We start from the raw sequence: 27,650 nt of genomic DNA, 5'->3' as shown, positions 1-27,650 counted from the left end.
CTAAGAGCCAGTGCAATTTTGCCTCCTAGTTTGAGAGTCATTGTCCTTCACAAAAAGACTAAGCTGTAAATGGTTTCCCATCGACTGGAGAAACCATTGATAATACAGCTCTCACTTTGCTGTTGGCCCAAATGTAAACTTATGTCAATCTGTGATATAAGCCGAGTGTTGTTAGTCCTGCAAAAGAACCGCATGATACGGGTTAGCATGATTATGGCAGCACAGCACATCATATTATCATCGGATAGCATGACCTAGTCCAACAAAGCACAGCATCATATGGACTGCCCATGTTGAGGCATAGCATAGCATATTTTTAGCCCAGCAAAACTCAGTATGAATTGAATGAACATATCTGACAGAGACAGATACAAATGATTGAGTGAGTGAGTGGGAAGTGAGTGATGGATGGATGGATGGATGGATGGATGGAGTAAATGATTCATCTTTTCAGCCGATGACCATGACTGAGTGGTTAGTTGGTTGGATAATTGATCGGTTGAGTAATTGATTGATTGATTGATTGATTGATGACTATGACTGAGTGGTTGGTTGGTTGGATAATTGATTGATTGATTGATTTATTCATTCATTGGTTGGTTGGTTGGTTGGTTGGTTGGTTGATTAGTTGGTTGGTTGAGTGAGAGAGTGAGTGAGTGAGTGACTGTGTGAGTGAGTGAGTGAGTGAGTGAGTGAATGTGTGTGTGAGTGAGTGAGTGGGTGGGTGAGTCAGTGAGTGAGTCAGTGAGTCAGTGAGTGAGTGAGTGATCGGCTGTATGATTGTTTGACTGATTGACTGATTGATTCTTTTTCTTTTCTGTTTTGTTTTTTTCCCCAGCCGATGACCACATCGTCTTCCTCACAGAACCCGTGGAAGACCGAGGAGATTACATCAACGCTGTCTTCATGCCGGTAAAAAATAAATTATTAATAATAATAGTTAAAATCTTCATCGTCATCAATATAAACAAAACAGTCTCAAAGTCTGTGGCTTTTTATGCCCTGCTCTCATGGTGACCTCAGTTCAATAACCCTCCACTTCTGTGCTTAGGAGTCCTGTCAATGTCGTCAGTGTCGGCAGATTCATGGGGGGGGGGGGCTGTTGTTTGAGGGGCGTGGTGGCGGTCTCCACTCTGGGAGGAACGCTCACTCAGTCTGGCTCCGCGACTAAGCCATTAATGTCGTTAGTAGGGGGCTTAGTAGGTGGTGTCCTAAGTACGTTAAAAACAGAACAGGCACCACTGAACACCACCGAAGTGACCCAGCAGCAGTGCAGGGTCTCCTCTGGTGTGTGGCATCCTGGCGACCTAACATCGATGGTTCCCTGTGGACTGCCGACGCTGGAACTGCGACGGACGAACCCAGATGCAGATGATGGGGCAGCAAAAAAAAAAAAAAAAAAAAAAAAAAAAAAAAAAAAATCTGAGGACATCACTTCCTCACCCCTCGTCTTGTCTTACGCACAGCTGTTCTCATCAGTCATTCCATGCTTTGTGGAGCTGGTTCAGGTTCCAGCTGTCTTGCTTAATTAATTAATGGCACAACATTCATGGGTCGAGAGTGCAGCAGAGTCTCTGATGTAACTTGCTTCGTTCGTGTTAGTCTTGAATTGCTGTACCGGAGAAAAAGTGCTGTGTTCTTTGGGGAAAGGGCACTTTACTCTGATTTTCCACACTCCACCCAGGTGTGAATGGATACCTGACTTCGCTTGGGGAAGGATTTTTTTTAATACATTATTAATAATAATAATAATAATAATGGTATTTATATAGCGCTGAATTTTGTGCAGAGACAAATCAAAGCGCTGGAGAAACTGAAGACAAGGAAGAGGCAGGGAAAGAGAGGCTATTTTGGGAAGAGGTGGGTTCGAAGGCCAGACTTGAATAAAGAGCTGAGTGTGGAGACCTGACGAGGCGAAAGAGGAAGTTCATTCCAATTACAAGGTCCAGAGACAGAGAAAGAAAGGCGGCCAACAGTCGAGTGTTTGAATCTGGGTATGCGTAAACAGAGTGGATCCGAAGCCAATCGTAGTGAGCGGGATGGAGTGTAGAGGTGAAGGCAGCCACAGAGATAGGAAGCAGTGAAATGGCCCCCGCCTTTCAATGCCCAAAACCCCTAGACTGTGCGAACATGAATTCACAGCCGTGCAAGGCTGTGGGACCCTTTAACCCCTTTACCTTTAAACATGAAATTAACTTTTTAACCCCAAACTCACTCTGGATGGCCAGTCGTCTCCCTTTCTTTCTTTCTTCCCACTGCCCCCCCCCCCCCCCCCCACCCCACCCCCCACCCTGCGCCACACACACACACAGACACACAGAGACCCCGTCTGATGTTCAGTTGGTATCTTCTTCTTCTGCGTTCGTGAGCTGCAACTCCCATGTTCACTCGTATATTAGACGAGTGGACTTTTTTACGTGTATGACCGTTTTTAAGCCGCCATGTAGGCAGCCATACTCCGTTTTCGGGGGTGTGCAATGCTGGGTATGTTCTTGTTTCCATAACTCACCGAACGCTGACATGGATTACAAGGATCTTTAACGTGCGTATTTGATCTTCTGCTTGCGTGCATACACTCGAAGTGGGTTCAGGCACTAAGCAGGTCTATACATATGTTGACCTGGGAGATCGGAAAAAATCTCCACTCCAGGTCAACATAGGTGCAGACCTGTTAGTGACTGTAATCCATGTCAGCGTTCGGGAGGGGTGGGTGGGGTGGGGGGTATGGAAATGAGAACATACTCAGCATGTACACCCCCTGAAAACGGAGTATGGCTGCCTACATGGCGGGATTTAAAAAAAATAATATAGAGTTTATAAAAACACGGTAATACACGTAAAAGCCCACTCGTATACGTATACATACGAGTGAACGTGGGAGTTGCGGGCCACGAACGAAGAAGAAGAAGATGATGATGAGGAGGAGGAGGAGGAGGAGGAAGAGGAGGAAGAAGAAGAAGAATATGCAGTAAACTCCTCGCTTTGGGTTCCCCTTCAACAGACGTTCTATGACCCACACGGGAGCATCGTGACGCAGCTGCCTTTGCCTTCCACCGTCATCGACTTCTGGCGACTGGTGTACGGAAATGACGTCAGCACCGTGGTATCCATCACCTCGCTCGACGACCAGGAAGTGACCGTGAGTTGAAAGAGCTGGCTTGGACGTTGTCGCTGTTCCGCCTTCGTCCTCGTCCTCGTCGTTGTTGTTGTCGTCTATGTTGTTGTTGTCTATGTTGTTGTTGTTTTTGTTGTTGTCTTTGTTGTTGTTGTTGTCGTTGTTGTTGTCGTCGTTGTTGTTGCTGCTGCTGATGTTGTTGTTGTTGTTGTCGTCGTCGTCGTTGTTTTGTTGTTGTTGTTGTTGTTCTTCTTCTTCTGCTTGTTTTTATTGCCGTTGTTGTTGTCGTTGTTATTGTTGATGTTGTTGTTGTTGTTGTTCTTGTTCTTCTTCTTCTTCTTCCTCTGCTTGTTGTTATCATCGTTGTTGTCGTCATCGTCGTTATTGGTGTTGTCGACACCATCGTCATTATCTTCTTCTTCTTCTTCTTCTCGCCCGTGTTTTGTATTTGTATTTCTTTTTATCACAACAGATTTCTCTGTGTGAAATTCGGGCTGCTCTCACCAGGGAGAGCGCATCGCTACACTACAGCGCCACCCATTTTTTTGCATTTTTTTTCCTGCGTGCAGTTTTATGCGTTTTTCCTATCGAAGTGGATTTTTTCTATAGAATTTTTGCCAGGAACAACCCTTTTGTTGCCGTGGGTTCTTTTACGTGCGCTAAGTGCATGCTGCACACGGGACCTCGATTTATCGTCTCATCCGAATGACTAGCGTCCAGACCACCACTCAAGGTCTAGTGGAGGGGGAGAAAATATCGGCGGCTGAGCCGTGATTCGAACCAGCGCGCTCAGATTCTCTCGCTTCCTAGGCGGAAGCGTTACCTCTAGGCCATCACTCCACGTCTTGTTGATGTTGTTATTTCATCATTATCATCCTGCTGGCGCGTCGAAACAGAACCCACGCAAGGCAAACCCAAGGGTTGTCCTCTGGCAAAATTCGGCAGAATAATTCCGCTCTCACAGGTACAATGGATACACGCATGCACTCAAGGTCTGAGTAAGCGGTGTTGTCCTAGCTATGCTGTTGGTCAGCCGGTATAATAATAATAATAATAATAATAACAATAATCGCTGAATCTTGTGCAGAGACAAACCAAAACGCTTTCGCACCAGTCATTCACACTCATGCATAACTCTAAAACTGGGAGAAACTGAAGACAAGGAAGAGGTAGGCAAGGGAGGCTATTTTGGGAAGAGGTGGGGTTTTAAGGCCAGACTTGAAAGAGCTGAGTGTGGAGACTTGACGAATAGAAAGAGGAAACAGTCCAGCAGATGTGGTGTAGGGTATATGGGTCTATCCAAGCGCTGAGACGCCTCTTTGAGATATTGTATTGTATTGTACAACAGATTTCTGTCTGAAATTCGGGCTGCTCTTCGCAGGATGAGCATGTCGCTAAACTGAGAGCGCCACCTTTTTTTTTTCTTTTTTTTTTTTACTGCCTGCAGTTTTATTAAGTTTTCATACCGACGGGCGCAATAGCCGAGTGGTTAAAGCGTTGGACTGTCAGTCTGAGGGTCCTGGGCTCGAATCACGGTGACGGCGCCTGTGGGTAAAGGGTGGAGATTTTTACGATCTCCCAGGTCAACATATGTGCAGACCTGCTAGTGCCTGAACCCCCTTCGTGTGTATATGCAAGCAGAAGATCAAATACGCACGTTAAAGATCATGTAATCCATGTCAGCGTTCGGTGGGTTATGGAAACAAGAACATACCCAGCATGCACACCCCCGAAAACGGAGTATGGCTGCCTACATGGCTGGGTAAAAACGGTCATACACGTAAAAGCCCACTCGTGTGCATACGAGTGAACGCAGAAGAAGAAGAAGTTTTCATACCGAAGTGAATTTTTCTACAGAATTTTGCGAGGGACAATCCTTTTGTTGCCATGGGTTCTTGTACGTGCGCTGAACGCATGATGCACACAGGACTTCGGTCTATCGTCTGATCCGAATGCTAGCGTCCAGACCGCCACTCAAGGTCTAGCTTGTGGAGGAGGGAGGGGGAAGGGGAGGAAATATTGACGACTGTGCCGGGATTCGAACCAGTGCGGTCAGATTCTCTCGCGTCTTCCTAGGCGGACGGGTTACTGCTAGGCCAACACTCAACTTACGGGACGGGCGCAGTAGCCGTGTGGTTAAAACTTTGGACTTTCAATCTGAGGGTTCAGGGTTCGAATCTCGGTAACAAGCGCCTGGTGGGTAAAGGGTGGAGATTTTTCCGATCTCCCAGGTCAAACATATGTACAGTACAGACCTGCTAGTGCCTGAATCCCCTTCGTGTGTCAGCGTTCAGTGGGTGATGGAAACAAGAACACACCCAGCATGCACACCCCCGAAAAGGGAGTATGGCTGCCTACATGGCGCGGGGTTAAAACGGTCATACATGTAAAAGCCCACTCGTGTAATAATACGAGTGAACGTGGGAGTTGCAGCCCACGAACTAAGACGGGAACTGAAAAAAAAAAAGATTAAAAAAAATAAAAATAAAATACCGGGAACTCTCCTCTTTCATTGCAGCCCCCCTGTCAGTACTGGCCCCTGGAGGAAGAGCAGGAGATGGATGTGGACCCTTACACGATCCGCCTCAGGTCCGTCTCCACAGTCTGCCCATCTCTCCTCGTCTACACCCTCTGCCTCAGCAAAAAGGTTTGGGTTTTTGTTTGTTTGGGGGGGTGGTGTGTGTGTGTGTGTGTGTGTGTTTTGTTTTGTTTTGTTTTTGTTTTGTTTTTTAAACCTGATTTGACTGTATTTAAGCATACAGAACCAACACAAAAAGAGGATTATACTTATATCAATGTGTGTATTTATCCACCAATTACCTTTTTTTGTCGTTTTTTTCCTCGTTTTCTTTTGGGTGGAGGGGGGGGGGGGTGAGGGGGTATGTTTGGTTGATTGTTTGGTGTGTGTGTGTGGTGGGGGGGGGGGTTGTGTTTTGTTGTTGTTGTTGTGGGGTTTTTTCTTTACTTTTGTTTTTTTAGCGGTTGAAGTGTGTTAACACCATGATATATCATCAATGATTTTCAAAGAACCTAACTCTCGTGGACACAGTTGGCGGAACTATGCGAAGAAGGAATCAACAGGCAGACAGGAGGGAGGCAGGGAGAGAGAGGGGATGGAGAGATAAAGAGGGGGATGGAGGGAGAGAGAGGGGTGGGGGAAGGAGAGAGAGAGAGAGAGAGATAGGGAGGGATAGTGAGAGACAGACAGACAGAGCGAGAGAGGGAGTGACTCGCAACAGTTCTCCCTCCTCTCCTCATTTCCGTACTTTCCAGTGCACTTCCGTCTCTAGAGTCCCCCCCCCCCACGTTCCCCCACCCCCACCCCTACTCCACTTCATCACAATCATCCCGCCCACCCCCCTCCCACCACCACCACCACCACCACCACCACCCCCAACCCTCAACCCCCCACTCCTTAATTCTTTCGCCCGTTCTCTTTTCCGACCTCACTCAGCCCCTAGACCGAGTTGAGAATCCTAGGCACTCTCAAACAATGCATTATCCCCGTCCAACACACCGCCACCCCCCCCCCCCCCCCCCCTACAGCCCCCCCCCCCCCCCCCCCCCCCACCCCCACCCCCACCCCCCACCCCCACCCCCACCCCAGCCCCCCTGGTCTGGCGGAACAATGGCCAGCACCAGATAAGACATGAACTGCATTGCCTCATCCGTACCGTCAAGAACAATCAGGATGCATGCGTTGGGTCGGCTTGACATCCTCATCTCCTTACTTTCCAGTTGCACGTTCGGACAAATCCATATACGCTATACACTACATCTGCTACTGAAGCAGATGCCTGACCAGCAGCGTAACCCAACGCGTTCAGTCATGCTTTGAGGAAGAAGGGCCAATAGCGATTTTTTTTTCACTCCGACTATATCTCTCTCTTTTTTTGTCTATAAATATATATATATATATATATATATATATATATATATATATATATATATATATATATATATATATATGATAGTCATTCGTGTCCGACTATGACCATCAGAACAGTAGAGGAGGCAACTGCTGTTCCGACTATTTCGGCTAGAATTTGATTATAGTGGAGAATGTCTTGCCCAAGGACATCCCCACTCTCTCGGCCAAGAGGGTTTTAGGACAGTGGGCGTTGGGATGGTTCCCAAAGGCCAACTAGCCCACAAGGCTGCAGCTGTAAGAGCCAGTGCAATTTTGCCTCCTAGTTTGAGAGTCATAGTCCTTCACAAAAGACTAAGCTGTAAATGGTTTCCCATTGACTGGAGAAACCATTGATAATACAGCTCTCACTTTGCTGTTGGCCCAAATGTAAATTTATGTCAATCTGTGATATAAGCCGAGTGTTGGGCCTCTTTTTGTCTACTAGGTGTATAATCACTTGTGGATCACAAGAAAAGTGTTTCTGTGAATACCCGTTGCTATGGAACAAATCAAAATGGCCGCCAAACAATGTATTAAAGAAATCGGGTTTGTGGTCCATGTGATACATGCAGACACTTTTTGTTATGTGGACTTGATACACAATGACATTATCTTCATTTTCATGTGAGATTGTGCTGATTCTTCAATTATTGTACTTTTTATGAATTTTTGAAATTTTGGGTATTGCGAAATCCTCAAAATTTACAATGGGTAAAAAAAAGATAGAAACTGCTATGAATTAATCATCTTTCTTGTTTCTTCTCACGGTTAGGGGTGGGGGCTGGGGGTGGGGGGGTGGGCGGGGGGCTTGGGATGTGTGTGTGTGTGTGTGTGTGTGTGTGTGTGTGTGTGTGTGTTTATCTTCAGTTTAACGTCTATTCACTATGTGTGTGTGTGGGGGGGGGGTGTATGTATGTGTGTGTGTGTGTGTGTGTGAAGAAACAGGTTGCATGCGGCAAGCAGTTGTGTTTGTTTGTGACCTATGTCATGCTGACACTGACTCAAATAACAGTTGACATTGTGTCTTGTTCATTTTATGGAGTGAAGTTGACAAGTACATACGGAGGGGGAAAAAAGGTGGTAGAAAGGTTAAGACGCTTATCTGTCAACACAATGTGCGAGATCTTATATACAGCATGTACTACTCTGTCTGTCTGTCTGTCTGTCTGTCTGTCTGTCTCTCTCTCTCTCTCTCTCTCTCTCTCTCTCTCTCTCTCTCTCAGTTGAGAATTGTGTATTCTATATGCCATTCATTTATTCTTGTTGTCGTTGCCATGCGATGTGCATGTAAATTTCCTCACTTTTTTTTTCTTCTTCTGCATTTCCTAGATTAGTTTTCTTTTACGAGGGTAGGATGAAAACGGGCCGATAAGTGTCTGTTCCTTTCCCCTCAGTAAAAACGTTTCGATTTCGATTTCGATCTCTCTCTCTCTCTCTCTCTCTCTCTCTCTCTCTCTCTCTCCCTCTAATCTTGATGGCAAAATTTATACCAGAAGCGCCGAAGATTAGGCAAAAATCACATCAATCAGCTACAAACTGCGCGGTCAGGTAAGTTTGAAATTTTCTTCAGCAGCCAATGTTGGAATCTTGTTTCATTGATGGAAGAATGAACGGATCTATTATGGGCTGGGGTGGCCTGTTGGTTGCTGCTACCACTTTTCTTCAAAGGAAGAACTTTTGTTCTGTTTCAATATTTGCTTTCACCATATTCATTCTTCCGTTTATTTTGATGTGTTTTGTTATGCATTTCACCCATGTTATAAGGATCTCATGGCCAATGACGTTAAAGTATCAAAGCGTCACAAAAAAAAGCGTCTCTCTATGTCTCTGTCTGTCGGTCTGTTTCTCTCCATACACACATACATACATACATACCCACATACATTCATACGTGTGTGTGTGTGTGTGTGTGTGTGTGTGTGTGTGTGTGTGTGTAGATAGATAGATAGATAGATCTCTCTCTCTCTCTGTACATGTATACATACAGAGAAAGTACGACTAATGGTAACTGGCACCCTGACCTGGTAAAGCTCTGTCTACAAGTTCTTCTTCTTCTTCTTCTGCGTTCGTGGGCTTCAACTCCCACGTTCACTCGTATATACGCGAGTGGGCTTTTTACGTGTATGACGGTTTTTACCCCCGCCATGTAGGCAGCCATACTCCGTTTTCGGGGGTGTGCATGCTGGGTATGTTCTTGTTTCCATAACCCACCGACCGCTGACATGGATTACAGGATCTTTAACGTGCGTGTTTGATCTTCTGCTTGCATATACACACGAAGGGGGTTCAGGCACTGGCAGGTCTGCACATATGTTGACCTGGGAGATCGTAAAAATCTCCACCCTTTACCCACCAGGCGCCGTCACCGTGATTCGAACCCGAGACCCTCAGATCGAAAGTCCAACGCTTTAACCATTCGGCTATGGCGCCCGTCTCTGTCTGCAAGTGATACGTAACATCAACGGCAATCAAGTGGATTCAAAATCCTGCTATTCCCCCCCTCTCTCTCTGTCTCTCTGTCTCTCTGTCTGTCTGTCTGTCTCTCTCTCTCTCTCCCTCTCTCTCTCTCTCTGTTGACGTTGGTGTTGTGAATTGACTCTCGCTTTTTTTTTTTTTTTTTTTTTTTTGGTTGCTTTGTTGCTTTTTTTTTTTCCAATTATTATTTATGCCCAGAGGGCTGGATGTAAAAAAAAAAGTACTTTGTGCTTACTCCTTTACCCTCGTAAAATAAAATTTCGTTCGTTCGTTCTCTCTCTCTCTCTCTGTCTCTCTCTCTCTCTCTCTCTCTCTCTGTCGATGTCCCCACTGCAGGGAGAGACCAAGCCCCGCGAACTACAGCTGCTGCACTACCAGGGCTGGGACGGCCAGACCGGAGGTGACGTAGATGATGTCTTTCACATCATCGACACTTTGATGACGTTACCTTCTTCGGAAGCCTACGTGGTCCAATGCACGTCAGTGGTTTTTTTTTGTTTTGTTTTTTTTTTTTGTTTTGTTTTTTAATGTCTGTCTGTGGGTCTGTCTGTCTGTTCGTCTGTGGGTCTAGCTTGACTACTGTAACTCTCTATTGTCTAGCTTGCCTGCTTCATCTATTCAGTCTCTTTAGCGCATACAAAACTCTGCTGCCCGACTCGTCCTCAGAAAGAAAAAAATCTGAGCACATCACTCCTCTTTTCCAACATCTCCACTGGCTCCCTGTCTCACACAGAATAAAGTACAAGATCAGCACTCTATGTTATAAATGTATTCACAAATCTGCCCCTTCCTATCTCTGTGGCTGCCTTCACCTCTACACTCCATCTCGCTCACTACGATCAGCGTCGGATCCACTCTGTTTACGCATACCCAGATTCAAACACTCGACTGTTGGCCGCCGTTCTTTCTCTGTCTCTGGGCCTTGCAATTGGAATGAACTTCCTCTTTCGCTTTGTCAAGTCTCCACACTCAGCTCTTTCAAGTCTGGCCTTAAGGCCCACCTCTTCCCAAAATAGCCTCCCTTCCCTACCTCTTCCTTGTGTTCAGTTTCTCCAGTTTTAGAGTTATGCATGCGTGTGAATGACTGGCGAGAAAGCGCTTTGATTTTGTCTCTGCACAAGATTCAGCGCTATATAAATACCATTATTATTATTATTAACTGTCTGTCTGTCTGTCTGTGGGTCGGTCTGACGGTCTCTCTGTCGGTCGATCTGTTTGTCCATCAGTCTTTCTGTTTGACAGTCTGTTTGTTTGTCAAATGAGTGTGTATAGTTTGTGATGATTGTGTATGTGTGCGTGTGGCGCGCGCGCGCGTGTGTGTGTGAGAGAGAGAGAGAGAGTTTCTTTATATTGTTAGTAGTAGTAGTAGTGATATCATCATCATCATCATCATTAGTTAAAACTAATCTCCTGTCCATGCTTTTGACACTTTGACGAAGCCATACACACACACATTTCCTGTTCCAGTGACGGAGTGCGAAGGAGCGGTCTCTTTTGCGCCCTGTGTGACGTCATCGCTCGCATGACGTATGACGAGGAGGTTGACGTCTACATGTCTGTACGTCACATCCAGAGCGTCTCTCCGCGTGCCGTGTCCTCTGTGGTCAGTAGTAGTAGTAGGAGTAGTAGTCGCAGTAGTAGTAGTAGTAGTGGTAGCAGTTGCAGCAGCAGTAGTTGTAGTTGTAGTGACGTGGGTCAGATCAGTTTGCTGTGGTAGTCAGGTCAGGGGCATAGCCCTTGCTACTGGTACCATGTAACCCAGTAATACCTGCCGCATGTGAAGTCTCCAAACGACGGACCAGGCGGAGGAGGAAACCTTTCCCAACGGCTGTGAAGGCGGAAGAGGATGACCAAAGGGCAGGGGGAGCTCTTATCCTTGGCTGGAAGTCCTCCTAGGAGACGGAGCTCCGAAGAAAAAATCTGCACCTGCCGAGGCCGTCCTACACGTGGCAGTATCTGCACCTGTGGGACTGTGAGCATCGGTAGGCGAGAGAGTGGGGAAGGGACTGCACAACTCCTCTTCACTAAAAAAAAAAAAAAAGTCACCTGTGCTGGTCAGGCAACCAAGCTAATGTCGGAACGACGAGCTAGCCCTTCAACACCCAGCTATTTGAAAACAAGAGAACACTGGCCATTAAGGAGAAGCGTAAGCGAAGGAAGCAGGGCTCAATTTCTGGAGACGTTTTCCCTTGCAACACCCGTGGGAAGTGCTACACATCCAGAATCGGCCTCTTCTCCCATATGAGGACACACACCGACAGATAAGCCTGCCTGCCTACTCATCCGTCGGTCCGACGGGAGACTCCATCGATAGTAGTAGCAGCGGCAACAGCAGTAGCAACAATAGCAATAGCAGCAGCAGCAATAGCTGTAGTGGTAGAGTCGTAGTTATTGTTGTTGGCGTTGCGGTGGTGGTGGTGGTTGAAGTGGAAAAAGAAAACAGTAGTAGTAGTAGTAGTAGCAGCGGTAATAACAGCAACAGCAGCAACAGTAATAGCAACAGAAGTAGTATCAGCAGTAACAAAAGCAGCGGCAGTAGAAGTTGTTGTTCTTGTGATAAGAAATTCAAGGGAGAGCTGGACAGTACAAGGTCTTCAGAGAAGAAGCCCCCCTTAGTCAAGTGTTTCGGCCCTTAACTCCTTACACTCTAAGGGGGCCGGGCCGCACACAGGTCATGACTCCTGTTTTCCTGGTCCTCAGCAGGTTCGAACCCGCGCCTCCAGGGTGATCGCCACTTCAGGACTGAGTCACCTTTTCTGGCAGACGTTTTGACCACTGAGCCATCATAAGCCTAGTTTGAATAGGGAATTTTAATCCTTGTGAAGTTTACTTTCATTCCTCCTCGACCAGATCCAGCTGGAACTCTCTTCTGCTGCTTCTGCCATTGCCTTGAGAGCCCATGTCCTCTCTCTGCCAGAAATCGACAGCTGTTTCATGAGGATGTGGGCAGATGCGCCCACAAACCCTCTTGCACCAATCTCTATGGCAAGGACTTTGGCTTGGAAGCCGGATTCTCTCAGGTTGCGGGCTAGGCTATCATACTTCTCGGTCTTGTAGATGTGGGCTTTCCTCCATTCTGCTTTCGTATGGCACAGTGAGCTCAGTCAGAATCGTTTGTTTCGTAGCCTTTGAATGGCGTACTATGTCAGGTCTCCTGCCGCTCAGTAGAAGTTGTTGTTCTTGTTTTGTTGTTGCTGCTGTTGTAGTTTCTTCTGCAGCAGCACTGGTAGTTGTAGATGTTGTTGCTGTTACTGCTGCTGCTGCTGCTGTTTGCCAGGTATATGTATGTGGAGGGATGGCCTAGAGGTAACGCGTCCGCCCTTTGAAGCGAGAGAATCTAAGCGCGCTGGTTCGAATCACAGCTCAGTCGCCAATAATTTCTCCCTCTCCACTCCAGACCTTCGAGTGGTGGTCTGGACGCTGGTCATTCGGGTGAGACGATGAACCGAGGTCCCGTGTGCGGTATGCACTTAGCGCACGTAAAAGATCCCACGGCAACAAAAGGGTTGTTCCTGGCAAAATTCTGTAAAAAAAAAAAATCCACTTCGATAGGAAAAAAAACTGCACGTAGGAAAAAAAAGGGGGGGGGGAGGCGCTCTCAGTGTAGCGACGCGCTCTCTCTGGGTGAGAGCAGCCCGAATTTCACACAGAGAAATCTGTTGTCAAAGAAAAGAGAAATACAATACAATACAATACAATACAATACAATACAATACACATTCCCAGTGATAAATGCCCCAGCGATTGACCACCAGAAATAGCACCGGTCATGAGCAGCGGCATTAGCCATTCTATTGTTAATCTGTCAGAAGCAGAAGAAAGACTTTGTATCAAAACCATTGTACCACTGCAACACAATATGTGCAGTGCTGTGTTGTGTTGTATCGTGTCGTGTCGTATTGTAATGTGTTGTGTTGCATCGTATTGTATTGCATTGCATAGCATTTCTATTGTATTGTATTGCATTGTATCACAACATACTGTTCTGGGTAAAATTCGGGTTGCTCTCCCTGCCGGGGAGAGGACGGACATCTGTTTATCACTTCTCTCGAATGACTAGCGCTCGGACCAGTGCTCAAAGTCTAGTGGAAGCGAGAGAGTTCAACTCTCGGTCTGAGTTTACGGGGACTCGAACCCGTTGATACTCGCTTCTTAGTGGGACGTATGACCACTTGGCCAACGCTCCACAATGCTGGTTGTTGCTCCAGTTGTCTGTTGCCCGAGTTTGCTTCTGTTTTGTTTTTTGGTTGTTGTTTTTTTCTTTCTTTTTTTTCTTTTTTTTTTCATTTGTGTGTCAACTGAACGCTTTAATTCACATCCAGTCTTGAACACCAAGTTAGCTGTTGCAAACTTCTTCTTCTTCTTCTTTTTCTTCTTCTTCTGCGTTCTTGGGCTGCAATTCCCACGTTCACTCGTATGTACACGAGTGGGCTTTTACGTGTATGACCGTTTTTACCTCCGCCATGTAGGCAGCCATTCTCCGCTTTCGGGGGTGTGCAAGCTAGGTGTGTTCTTGTTTCCATAACCCACCGAACGCTGGCATGGATTACATGATCTTTAACGTGCGTATTTGATTTTCTGCTTGTGTAGACACACACGAAGGGGGTCTGCACATATGTTGACCTGGGAGATCGGAAACAATCTTCACCCTTTACCTACCAGGCACCGTCACCGAGATTCGAACCCGGGACCCTCAGATAGAAAGTCCAACGCTTTAACCGTTCGGCTACTGCGCCCGTCATGCTGTAGCAAACAAAAACACGTTCAGACTCAACTTACGAAGCAAAAACCCTTGACTGTCTGTTGTTTCAGATCCAGTATCGTTACATCTACGAAGCCGTGCAGTACAGATGTTCGCAGATGAACCCCTATGTCAACGAGGTGCCTCCCCTCCGCTGCCTCCACCCGTTCTCTCCAACTCTCCAGTCTTCTTCAGCTTCTTCTCCACCACCTTCTCCAACTTCCATGTGACTGAGAGTGTTCCCACATCTTCTCCAACGACTACCCCCCACATCATTTTCCAGCAACGTCCCTATCTCCCCCCCTCCCCTCCCCTCCCCATCTTTCATGTGACTGAGAATGTTTCCACATCTTCTCCAACAACTTCCCCATGTCATTTTCCAGCAACTTGTCTATCTTTATCATCCGTCTTCCATGTGACAGAAAGTTTCCACATCTTCTCCAACACCTTTCCCGTGTCATTTTCCAGCAACGTCCATATCTTTTTTCTATCTTCCATGTGACTGAGAACACTTTCCCATCATCTCCAACACCTTTTGCCTTATATATATATACAGGTACTGACTGAGAGTCTTTCCACATCTTCTCCAACACCTGTCCCTTATTTTCTAATAAATTCCCTATCTTTTTTCCATCTTCAATGTGACTGAGACAGTTTCCACATCTTCTCCAACACCTGTCCCTTATCGTTTTCCATAGCTTCCCTATCTTATTCCGTCTTCCGTGTGAATGAGAATGTTTCTACGTCTTCTCCAAGAAAATCCCTTTCATCTTCAATAACTTTCCCATCTTCTTCAGCAACTTCCCCATGTCCTTTTCCAGCAAATCGCCTATCTTTTCTCCGTCTTCCATGTGACTGAGAGTGCTTTCCCATTTTCTCCAACAGCTTTTCCCTTATTTTCCAGCACCTTATCCGACTTTTCTATCTTCTGTGTGACTGCGACTGCCTCCCCATGTTCTCCAACAACTTCCCCATCTTCTCCAACAACTTCCCCATCTTCTCCATCAACTCCCCCATCTTCTCCAACAACTCCCCCATCTTCTCCAACAACATCCCCATCTTCTCCATCAACTTCCCCATCTTCTCCAACAACTTCCCCATCTTCTCCAACGTCACCATTTTCTTCAACAAATTCCCCAGCTACTCCATCTTCTCCAATAACTTCCCCAACCTCTCCAACAACTCCTCCATCTTTTCAAACTTCTTCACCATCTTCTCCAACATCTTTCCCATCTTCTCCAACAACTTACCCAACCTCTCCAGAAATTCACCCATCTTCACCAACAACTCCCCCATCTTCTCTAACACTTCCCCATCCTCTCCAACATCTTCCCCTTCCTCTCCAACAAGTTCCCCTTCCTCTCTAATCACTTATCTAGCCTATCTCCAATCTCTCCAACAACTCCCCTATCTTCTCCAACAACTCCCCCATCTTCTCCAACAACTTCCCTATCCTCTCCAACAACGTCCCTGTCCTCTCCAACAACTTCCCCATCCTCTCCAATCAATTCCCCCAAACTCTCCAACAACTCCCCTATCTTCTCCAACAACTTTCAAATTTTCTCCATCAACGTTCACATCTTCTGCAACGACTTTCACATCTTCTCCAACAACTCCCATAATTATCTTCTCCAACAACATTCACATTTTCTCCAACAACATTCACATATTCTTCAACAACTTCCCCAACCTCTCCAAGAACTTCTCCATGTTCTTCAATAACTTCTTCATTTTCTTCAACAACTCCCCCTATCTTCTCCATCAACGTTCACATCTTCTGCAACGACTTTCACATCTTCTCCAAAAACTCCCATATCTTCAACTACTTTCACATTTTCTCCAACAACATTCACATATTCTTCAACAACTTCCCCAACCTCTCCAATAACTTCTTCATTTTCTTCAACAAATTCCCCATCTTCTCCCAACAAATTCCCCATCTTCTCCAACAAAGTCGCCGTCGTTTCCATCAGTTTCACCATCTTTTCCAACTTCCAAGTAACTGCGGAGGGTTGTTGTTGTTGTATCATAATAATCACCAGTAACGTTTTGTTTTCACTCTGTCTTTTTGTTGTTGTTGTTGTTGTTGTTGTTGTTTTGTGTGTTGTTGTTTTTTTGTCATGTTTGTCAGCGGGTCAACACGACCGAAAAAAAAAAAAAAAAAAAAAAAAAAAAACAACCCTGCACTGGACAGGTTCTTCCTGAAATATTGTAGAAGTTTTCATCACCAATGGAGCCAGCGAAGAAACCAAAGGATTACAAATAAGTCGTATGATGATCCGGATAAGTGTCTCGACGTTGGTGAAATTTCTCTACAAAAGGTCCTTTCTTCGTCACTATTGGTTGATACAGGAGGGGAAGTAATTAACGAGAAAGGATTCTTCATCCCATTTGGGGGAGATAATGGAAAGTAATTATATATATATAATTATTGTATATACTTTTAAACTTGTTTCAGTGGAGCATGTGTGGAGGACAAGAGGGAGAGAAGGGAGGAATGGGAAAGAGCAAAAGAGAAATAAATGTGTACTAAGTGCCTTTTCTTTTTTTTTTTTTTCTTTTTCTTTTTTTTTTCTTCTTCTACTTCTCACTCAAGTGAGTGAGTTACACTGAAAAGGACTGTATACAGAACGAATTGCATAAAATATCTGAACTACTGACAGTGCACTGAAGAGAGCGTATTTTCCTTTCTTTTTCTTTCGTTCATTCTTTTTCTTTTTTCTTTTTTGTTGGTTTTTTTTGTTTGTTTTCTTGGTTGTAGTTTAATTGTTGTTGTTGTTACTGATATTAGGTTTTAGGGGTTGTTTTTTGGTTGTTTTTTTTTGGGGGGGTGGGGACTCGGGGGGGGGGGGGGGGAGGGGCACTGGGGGGAGTTGGGTTGCTTCTCTTTTTGGGGGATGGGTGGTGTGGGGGTTGGTGGTGTATATATTTTGCTTGTAAGGCACCGCTTCTAACAGTAATGCTATCATGAAAGCAACTGTGTTATTGCCACGTATCGTTGTTTTTGTTTGTTTGTTCTGCTTTTTTCTTCTTTTTTTTTTTTCGTTTTATTTCGTTGTTGTTGTTTTGTTATTGTTGTTTGTGTTGGGGGGGAGGGGTAGGGGTGGTGGTGGTGGCGGGTTCAACAAACAAGTGTCACATCAATACACGCAGACCTGAAATTATCAATCATGAAATGTCGATGATGATGATGATGGTGGTGATGATGATAATGATGATGATGACTATAACAATAGTAATAATAATCATGGTAGTCTCTCTCTCTCTCTCTCTCTCTCTCTCTCTCTGTATGTGTGTGTGTGTGTGTGTGTTGTAAATGACATTTTGCATGTGTGTTTTTTTATTACATAATTAAACAAAATTACGTTTTATAGTGTCATGATTTTGATAGTGCCTGTCTGTAAAATTTTCCCTATTTGTGAGGAGAGGATAGATAACAAGCCAAATGTACTTATTTCCATTTTTCACCCTCAATAAAAAATTTTTTTTAATTTAAGTTCATTCTCTCTCTCTCTCTCTCTCTCTCTCTCTCTCTCTCTCTCTCTCTCTCTCTCTCTCTCTCTCTCTTACATGCGCATTGATATATTATTCACACTATTTGATTCATTATGTAATATTTTTGTTAGTGGCCCACTCCTTTGTTATGGGCCGGAGGCCTAACAAATAAACCATTGTCTTGTAAAAATATCTTGTCTTGTCTCTCTCTCTCTCTCTCTCTCTCTCTCTCTCTCTCTCTCTCTCTCTCTCTGTGTGTGTGTGTGTGTGTGTGTGTGTGTGTGTGTGTGTGTGTGTGTGTGTCTGTCTGTCTGTCTGTCTGTCTGTTTCTTTTGAACTAAATTGTTTGTTCTCCCTTTCCAACATTTTTCAGCGATTTGAGTTGTTCCGCATTTGTGCAGTTTGATAGTCAAACTTACTCTAAACAGCTGTAATTTTACCTAGACCTGTAACAATGTCAGATATGAAAACTCCTTGGTTAATCAAGGATGGTTTTCGAATAGTTCATCTGAATATAAACCACGCTATAAACAAAATAACTGAAATATCTTCAGTTCTGTGTAATTCAAATAAAAACTTTCACGTGTTTGGTTTTTCAGAAACACATTTATCTGCTCATACTTCAGACAAAGATATTTCAATAGCTGGTTATAACTTGATTCGTAGAGATTCCAGCCGTTTCCGGGAGACTGGATTACTGATATACATCCACCGTTCCGTAAGGTTTAAGAGAACTGAAAGTCTAGAACAACACAACATAGAAGATTGGCTTGAAGTAAAACTGAAAGATTCCAAACCAGTTCTTTTATGTTTTCTGTACAGAGATCCCGCCGAAAATGTGGACTGGTATAATCGTTACATTTCTATGATGGAAAACGTCAATGAAGATTCAAAAGATATCATTCAACTCGGTGATTTCAATATTGATCTATCAAAATCAAATGCTCAATGGATACAAATATATGAATCTTTTAACTTGAAGCAGCTAATAAAGACACCAACACGTGTAACTAATTCGTCAAGGACAATAATAGACCACGTGTATGTAACAAACCAAAACACAATCATCGAGACGAGTGTTCCAGTATGTGGCTGTAGTGATCACTTCCCTATTTGCATCACATGGTCCAAGAAAGGAGCGAGAATTCCAAAACTTAACCACAAAATTATCACTTACAGAAACTTCTCGAAATTCGATAGTGACTATTTTCTTCAAGATCTTTTGAACTCACCTCTGAATAATGTGTACGAATTCACCGATCCAGATCAAGCTGTTGAATTCTGGTATACTGTTTTCTATAATATCTACAACAAACATGCTCCTCTTCAAACTAAAAGAGTCAAATATCGATAAAACCCCCATGGCTTACCAAAGAAATTCAAGTAAACATATATCTTAGAGACTATCTGTTGGTAAAAGGTTCTCGTGATGACTACAAAAAACAAAGGAATTATGTAACATCTCTCCTGCGAGCAGAGAAAAAGAAATACTTTAGAGAATTAATTGATCAAAAGAAAGATAGCAAATCTATTTGGAAAGCTATTAATCAGCTTACAAATAAAAATGCGAATACTTCTTCATATCCCATGAATGATATATCTGCTGATACATTAAATTATCATCTCTCTACCGTCGCACATCAGATAATTAGTAATGATAAATCGAAAGACAATGATTTAGAGATTCTAAAATCATTTTGTAATGAAAAGAATATTGACTCCGAAATGGTGATTACACCTGTTAGTGTCCACGAAGTATTAATTGCTTTAAAACGATTAAAGCAGACAGCAACGCGTGGTATCGATGGATTAGATGGTAAAATTCTTGAATTAGCTGCTCCTATTATAGCTGAAACCCTCACATACATCTACAATGTTTGCATAACCCAAACCACTTTCCCGGTTAGTTTTAAGCAAGCAAAAATAATACCCTTGTACAAATCAGGAAACCCTTGATGAACCTTCTAATTACCGCCCTATTTCTATTCTGTCAGTGCTTTCAAAACCATTAGAGCAACATATCTATAAATGTCTTCTATCTCATCTAAACAAATACAGTCTCTTACATCCTAATCAATCCGGATTCAGAGCCAAACATTCTTGTCATACGGCATTGGTGAAACTTACTGAGAGATGGCTTTCTAACATGAACAGGAAAAAATTCACTGGAGTTCTCTGTGTCGATTTTGCTAAAGCATTCGACGTTATTGATCATGAACTTCTCCTTAAGAAACTTGCAGTATATAATCTATCTTCCGATGCTCTGAAGCTTGTTTCATCATTTCTGTTTAATAGACAACAAGGGGTATACCTAAATAACAATATGTCTACTTTTTTACCAACCGAATTCGGGGTACCACAAGGATCTGTATTTGGTTCTCTATTTTTCTCATTGTACATCAACGACTTACCTTTATTCACAAAATCATCATGCGGACTGTTTGCCGATGACACTACCATCGATACTTGTCACACAGATCCACTTGTAGTATGCAGCAATTTGCAGGAAAATATCAACATTATTATTCACTGGTCACAGTTGAATCATTTGTCCCTTCATCCGAAAAAAACTAAATTAATGATGGTTTGTACCAGACAAAAACGTCAAAATTTAACCACCAATTTTCCTCCCATCTATATCAACAATGAAAAAATTGAAGAAGTGTCAAATCATAAGCTACTGGGAGTAACCATTGACAATAACTTATCCTGGTCAGCACACATTCAAACCCTTACAAAAAATATAGCTTCTAAAACTTACCAACTTAAAAAGATTAAGAACTTTTTAAACACACATGCTCGAAAGATCTTTTATTCTTACATTCAATCATCCATTGATTATGCTTCTACTCTTTGGGATTTGGATAGTTACAATATGATTAAATCTTTAGTTAGTGTCTATAAACGCGCCATCAAGCTTGTCTTAAAGAAGTCTTCTTCACTAACAGATGCTGACTACAAATCTCTCAACATTCTACCAGCTTAAGTCCAAACTGCTGTTCAATAAAGGAATTTTTATGCATAAAATTTTCCACGGAAATGCTCCAATATCTATTAGAAATATGTTCACTTTCAACGAGTTTAGGCATTCTCACAAAATCGATCTTCCCTTACCAGCAATTACATTATATAAATCAAGTCTCCTGTACTCAGGAAGTTGGTTATGGAACAGACTTCCTGCATATTTAAAACATGAAGCAAACTTTAAAAGATTCAAAGCACTATACCACGAATTTCTGATAAATAACTCAAATCTTACAACATTTTTTCCTGACATGTACTGATTCAACCCGTGTCAAATACCAAGTTTTCCTATTCTCCATATGCTTCTCTGTATTATTTTCAACATAAATCTTCTTCTTTTTTTTCTTTTTTTTTAATAGTAATTTTTTTTTTCAAATTATTATTTTTTTAAGCGTATATGCACCGTATATGTAAAATGAACAAATGTAGGAACAATCCCGCCCCCCCCCCCCCCCCCCCCCTCTCTCTCTCTCTCTCTCTCTCTCTCTCTCTCTCTCTCGTCGCTCTCCCTGCCTGTCTATTTGTATGTCTGTCTGTATATCTTTATCTGTCTCTTTCCATCTAGCTGTGTAACTATCTTCTTTTCTTCTTCTCGTATTTCCGTGATTTTTCTCTTGCTTTTTCACTTTTCCCTCTTTTTTTTCTTTTTTCGTTTTGCTGTTGTTTGTGTATTTGTTTTCGAGGGCTGGATGAAAAAAAAGCATGCATGCTTAATCTATTACCCTCAGAAAATAAAAATTATTCATTCATTCATTCATTCTGTTTCCTTGTATCAGTGGGACGCATGCGCATTTCGTTTTCATCTCTTTCAACCCCTCGTCTCCTCCCTCGTCTCTCTCTCTCTCTCTCTCTCTCTCTCTCCATCTTTTTGGTATTTCATTCTCACACTCACCCCTCACTTAACGGCCCTTCACTGTTCGCATTAAAACTCATCCAACCCCCACGTCTGAACGCTGCTAAGGCTTCGAAATTCGTGTGATTAAAACGTTTTCCGCATTCCTATAATATGCAAATAAAGGGAACTAACCTCTACGGTATTTCCGGCCATGTCCACACGTGTCAATTTGGAGGAAAAACCGGTCGATTTCATATACTGCATACACCCAGAATATACAAATATATATATATATATATATATATATATATATATATATATATATATATATCTTATTTGTTTTCGCCGCAGTATGACCGGGAAGCCTATGGAGGCTGCAAACACCTTGGGTTTGAATGGGTTAAAATGGTAAAAATGACGGATCTTCACCGAGACTTTCCATCTCAATTAACCCTTTGCATCTCCTGTCCATGATTATCAGCTATCTCTCTCACCATCTGCGTTGATGACCGCGCGTGCCTTGTCCAGTGCTGGGGTCAACGTGACACGTGATGGAGAGAGCAGGAACCTGGCGCTTCTAACACGTGCCGACTGCACCACAAACAAATAAAAAAGAGGGTTTTTTTAAATAAAAAAGACACGAATAAACAACCCTTGCAAGCTACATCCATCCTGCACGTTCCTTGATGTGAGGGGTGATGGCGGTTAGCTTTGGCATCAGCCCCCACCTCCTACCCCACTTCCCATCACCTCCCCCCACACACACACACACCACCACCACCACCACCACCACCACATCCATTCACCACCAGCCTCAGCTGTCAACGTCAAAGCGACAACGAAAAGCCCCACAGAGTGCGATAGTCATGTCCATACAAGCACGAGGAGGAAGTTGGCGGAGGGGTTAACTCTCTCCACACGAACGGCGAAAGAGACGACGTTAACAGCGTTTCACCCCAATTACCATCATCAAAATATTGAAAGCGGAACGCTCTTATACTGAAGACGTGAATGTTGACAAAGAATACCACAATTCTGACGACGGAAGCTAAATGTTAGGTCATTGAGACACCCACTGGACATCCGAGGGGTCTGTGTAGAGGAGAAGAGAGGACTGGCCGTACTGAGTGAGTTAAGGCACAGCAGTGCAAAAGAGACCAAAATGATGGTTTTTCATGATTTGGGTTTTTGATGGATTTTGATTCTTGAACATCTCTTCTATCATATGCATAAGTTTTGGGTTGTTGTTTTTTTTTTCACTGTAAAGATGTCTTTAACGATGAAAAAATTGCCAATAAAGATTGCTTGCTGAATCACGAAAGTGTTTATTTTGATCAATTTCGACGCAAGTCGTCAAGTTTCTGACCTTGACAACTTACCTTGGACTTGGTCAATGATGAGTAAACCTACTACCATGAGACTTTGCTTAATTGTTTTATGACATGTTATTGAAGTTTTGTCACGAGTATGTATGAAAGTATTCTCTGGGTTTTAATTCACAGCAGTTCCAATCTTTTTACCCATTGTAAATTTTGAGGATTTCGCAATACCCAAATTTTCAAAAATTCATTAAAAATACAATAATTAAAGAATCAACACAATCGCCCGTGAAAATGAAGATAATGTCATTGTGTATCAAGTCCACATAACAAACAGTTTCTGTATGCACCACATGGACCACAAACCCGATTAATTTGATACATTGTTTGGCAGCCATTTTGATTTGTTTCCATAGCAACGGGTATTCACAGACATCTAATAACATTTTTTTTTGTGATCCACAAGTGATGACACACCTAGTAGACAAAAAAAGAGAGATTTATTTATTTATATTTCTTTTTATCACAACAGATTTCTCTGCGTGAAATTCGGGCTGCTCTCCCCAGGGAGAGCGCGTCGCTACACTACAGCGCCACACATTTTTTTTTTTTTTTTTTTTTTCCTGCGTGCAGTTTTATTTGTTTTTCCTATCGAAGTGGATTTTTCGACAGAATTTTGCCAGGAACAACCCTTTTGTTGCCGTGGGTTCTTTTACGTGCGCTAAGTGCATGGTGCACACGGGACCTCGGTTTATCGTCTCATCCGAATGACTAGCGTCCAGACCACCACTCACGGTCTAGTGGAGGGGGAGAAAATACCGGCGATCGAGCCGTGATTCGAACCAGCGCGCTCAGATTCTCCCGCTTCCTAGGCGGACGCGTTACCTCTAGACCATCACTCCACATAGTCAGAAATAGTCAGAAAGAAATAAAAGTCGTTATTTGACTGTAGTGTCTGGACGCTTATCATGCCAATACAGTGTCCATGAGTGTCTAGGGTCGAACCCCAGCCTCGACCCTTTCCTGTTTAGTTTGAATGGAAAAATCAAAGTGAGCGTGAAGTTATTATGATCAGACGATAAATAACTGAGGTCCTGTGTGCGAACACACACTTAAAAAGAACCCGTGGCAACGTAAGTTTTGTTTCTGGCAAAAACCCTGTTGAAACAAACCACTCTGTTAGGTACGCAAAATCTATAATTATGCATGCACACTCAGTGACTGACTAAACTCGCTGGGTTACTCTGATCAGGCAGATGCCTAGCAGATGTGGTGCAGCGTATGAAGGGTAGAGACGCCTCCTTGAGATCCTGAAACTGCAATAAGCCGACATCTGGGGTCCAGGTGTTGTCAACGTGTCACTGCTTACACGCCAACATCAGTCAGCATCCGTCACAGGCAGCGGTGATTGACACAAGCTGGTAGAACCTCCTTTTTTTTTCTTTTTTTTTTTCTTTTTTTTTTTGCATTCGTGGGCTGCAACTCTCACGTTCACTGGTATTATACGCGAGTGGGCTTTTACGTGTATGACCGTTTTTAACCCGCCATGTAGGCAGCCATACTCCGCTTTCGGGGTGTGTGCATGCTGGGTATGTTCTTGTTTCCATAAACCACCGAACGCTGACATGGATTACAGGATCTTTAACGTGCGTATTTGATCTTCTGCTTGCGTATACACACAAAGGGGGTTCAGGCACTGGCAGGTCTGCACATATGTTGACCTGGGAGATCGTTAAAATCTCCACCCTTTACCCACCAGACGCCGTCACCGTGATTCGAACCCGGGACCCTCAGATTGAAAGTCCAACGCTTTAACCATTCGGCTATTGCGCCCGTCTGAACCTCCTTCAAAAACGGTCAAAGCAAAATCCTTCATTACACACACACACACACACACACACACACACACACACACACACACACACACACACACACACACACACACACACACACACACACACACACACACCAACATAGATTTGATTACATCAATTTCCCAACCACCTCAAAAAAGCAACAAAAAACCCAAACAATTACAACAATTACCTGTCCCAGTATATGCCATGATGGTATTGCTAATTTGATCGTCTATTGCAGTAAATGTTCTGTGTTTGACGGTTTGTCTGTGAAACTGTCCCATCCGTTCTCATATGTTACTCGTTTTCTTGCATGTGAGATGTCTTATTTGCAGCAACAACAACAACAACAACAACAAAAAGATATTTTAAATAAAACAACAACCTAACTTGGAATTTTGTCAGAAACTAACACAAAGAAACGCATGAAAAATATTCCCGCAGGTAAACATCTAATTTGCCATCACGTGCACTTTCAAGGCCTGACTAAGCGCGTTGGGTTACGCTGCTGGTCAGGCATCTGCTTGGCAGATGTGGTGTAGCGTATATGGTTTTGTCCGAACACAGTGACGCCTCCTTGAGCTACTGAAACTGAAACTGCACTTATTTTGAGTACGCAGTGTGTGAAATATGAGCAGGAGTGCTCAATTTACCACCATGGCATCAAATTACTGACAAAACCAGAATAAAGCAATTAACTTCAGTGGAGAATCTGGCACAACATAGGTTTGGAAACTGTTTTTGTTTAATTATATCGTTTGATTGTATTTCGATGTCAGGCTCTCTATCAAGTGCGAAAAACACAGGCACCCTCCCCTTCACCCCCTCCCCTCCCCTCCCCTCCCCTCCCCTCTCCTTGAAACAGTGGTCTGTGTGCATCCGTGAACAGCGAGAAGGACGGATGACTAAATATTCACACACACACACACACACACACACACACACACACACACACACACACACACACACAATTTTTTTTCCCCCAGTAAACAACGAGAAAGAACAAGAAGTCCAATCACACCACATCCAGTCGGGGACACATGTGTAAAATCATCCGAAATTTGGAGACAAGGCTACTGCTAATGGACAAGCGGATTTCATCAGAAACATTTAGAAGGTATCTTCCGAATGGATTGATTAGGTCACCCTCTGATAATCTCGCATTGTAACCAGCGCCATCATCAACACATTCATCTGTATTGTCCATTACATACATGTCATCAGTTAGATCACTGACAATTAAGATAATCAGGGCATTGAAAGCAAATGTTCGTTGATTTCTTAAATGATTGAAAGAAAGAATTAATGGTTGTAGGTGGTAAGGTTGACATGATCATATCTAGATTTGTGATAGGATTTTAGAATATAGAATGTTTAAGACTTGTAATAAAGTAGAGTGATATTTCATAAACAGATATGTTTGAGGTGCATTATCTATATTCAGGTTTGGTGTGTCAAATATTGCCTGCCATTGTTTTAGATAGAAGGGAAAACGCAACCAGCCGCCGTGGCGAAGTGGTTAGCGCTGCGGACTGACGGCTGGGAGGACGCGGGTTCGAATCCCAGCGGAGGTGGGTTTTTCGGCCCGTGGCCGGCTCCTACCAAGAGTTGAGTGTGCTGTGGGCTTAAATGGGGAGACTGGGACCACACAGTCGAGTGTCATCCACTTCAAGGATGCGTCTTTGGGTGTGTTGCTCTAATTACTTGACCAACACTGCAAGTGTCTGTATCTCTCGCGCCTGGTTAACGCCGGGATATAATTATGACAGGAAGCGTAGAGTACAGCTTTTTCACGCAGTCCCAAACCAAAATGGACCTCCATGGCAACATCGTCATCATCATCGTCATCCTCCTCCTCCTTCATCATCATCAATACAAACAAAACAGTCTGAAAGTCTGTGGCCTTTCATGCCCTACTTTCATGGTGACCTCAGTTTCGATACACCTCCACTTCTGTGCTTGGAGTAAATCCTGTCAATGTCTTCAGTGTCGGCAGATTCATGGGGGGCTGTTGTTTAAGGGACGTGGTGGCGGTCTCCACTCTGGGAGGGACGCTCACTGGCTCCGCGATTAAGCCATTATTGTCGTTAGTTAGGGGGCTTAGTAGGTGGTGTCCTAAGTACGTTAAATCAGAACAGGCACCACTGAACACCACCGAAGTGACTCAGCAGCAGTGCAGGGTCTCCTTTGGTGTGTGGCCTCCTGGCGACCTAACATCGATGGTTCCCTGCCGACTGCCGACGTTGGAACTGTGACGGACGAACCCGGGTGGGGGGTGTGTGGGGAATCTGAATGAGCGGCGTGGGAGTACTGCCACTGAAATGGTGCAGATTATGGGGCAACAACAACAACAGTTTCAGTTTCAGTTTCACTTTCTCAAGGAGGCGTCACTGCGTTCGGACAAATCCATACACGCTACACCACATCTGTTGAGCAGATGCCTGACCAGCAGCATAACCCAACGCGCTTAGTCAGGCCTTGAGTGCATGCTTACATATTTGTGTACCTATGAAAGTGGATTTCATTTTACGTAATTTCGCCAGAGGACAACACTCTCGTTGCCATGGGTTCTTTTTTAGTGCGCCAAGTGCGTGCTGCACACGGGACCTCGGTTTATCGTCTCATCCGAAAGACTAGACGCTCAGTTTGATTTTCCAGTCAAACTTAGGAGAAAGGGCGAGAGCGGGATTCGAACCCACACCCTCACGGACTCTCTGTATTGGCAGCTGAGCGTCTTAACCATTCTGCCACCTTCCTCCCCCTGCAACAACAACAACAACAAAATAAATAAATAAAAAGGGAAAACGCTCTGTGAATTTTTTTATGTCGTTAATGCAATACAGATGACGAAAATGAAGTCCATGCTATATCTTATTGTTA

The 27,650-nt window shown here is 43.8% G+C and overlaps 1 protein-coding gene across 4 annotated transcripts in view; it reads left to right on the top strand.

Annotated features, from left to right (window-relative positions):
- The window catches only part of LOC143300531 (receptor-type tyrosine-protein phosphatase epsilon-like), a 62,134-nt gene extending 46,959 nt beyond the window's left edge, over window positions 1–15,175 (top strand). For all 4 annotated transcript variants that reach the window (XM_076614272.1, XM_076614270.1, XM_076614273.1 and 1 more), the window contains 6 exons: window positions 839–912; window positions 3,002–3,139; window positions 5,634–5,762; window positions 9,837–9,979; window positions 10,968–11,103; window positions 14,313–15,175. In XM_076614272.1, the coding sequence (XP_076470387.1) occupies window positions 839–912; window positions 3,002–3,139; window positions 5,634–5,762; window positions 9,837–9,979; window positions 10,968–11,103; window positions 14,313–14,471 (779 nt within the window). In that variant the 3' untranslated portion in view covers window positions 14,472–15,175. The remainder of the gene's footprint in view (window positions 1–838; window positions 913–3,001; window positions 3,140–5,633; window positions 5,763–9,836; window positions 9,980–10,967; window positions 11,104–14,312) is intronic.
- The last annotated feature ends 12,475 nt before the right edge of the window (window positions 15,176–27,650 follow it).

The sequence above is a fragment of the Babylonia areolata genome, chromosome 26 (assembly GCF_041734735.1).
Source record: "Babylonia areolata isolate BAREFJ2019XMU chromosome 26, ASM4173473v1, whole genome shotgun sequence".
Taxonomy (NCBI): Eukaryota; Metazoa; Mollusca; class Gastropoda; order Neogastropoda; family Buccinidae; genus Babylonia; species Babylonia areolata.
Note: the sequence above shows the minus strand (reverse complement) of the source record. Positions and strands in the feature narration are given on the sequence as shown.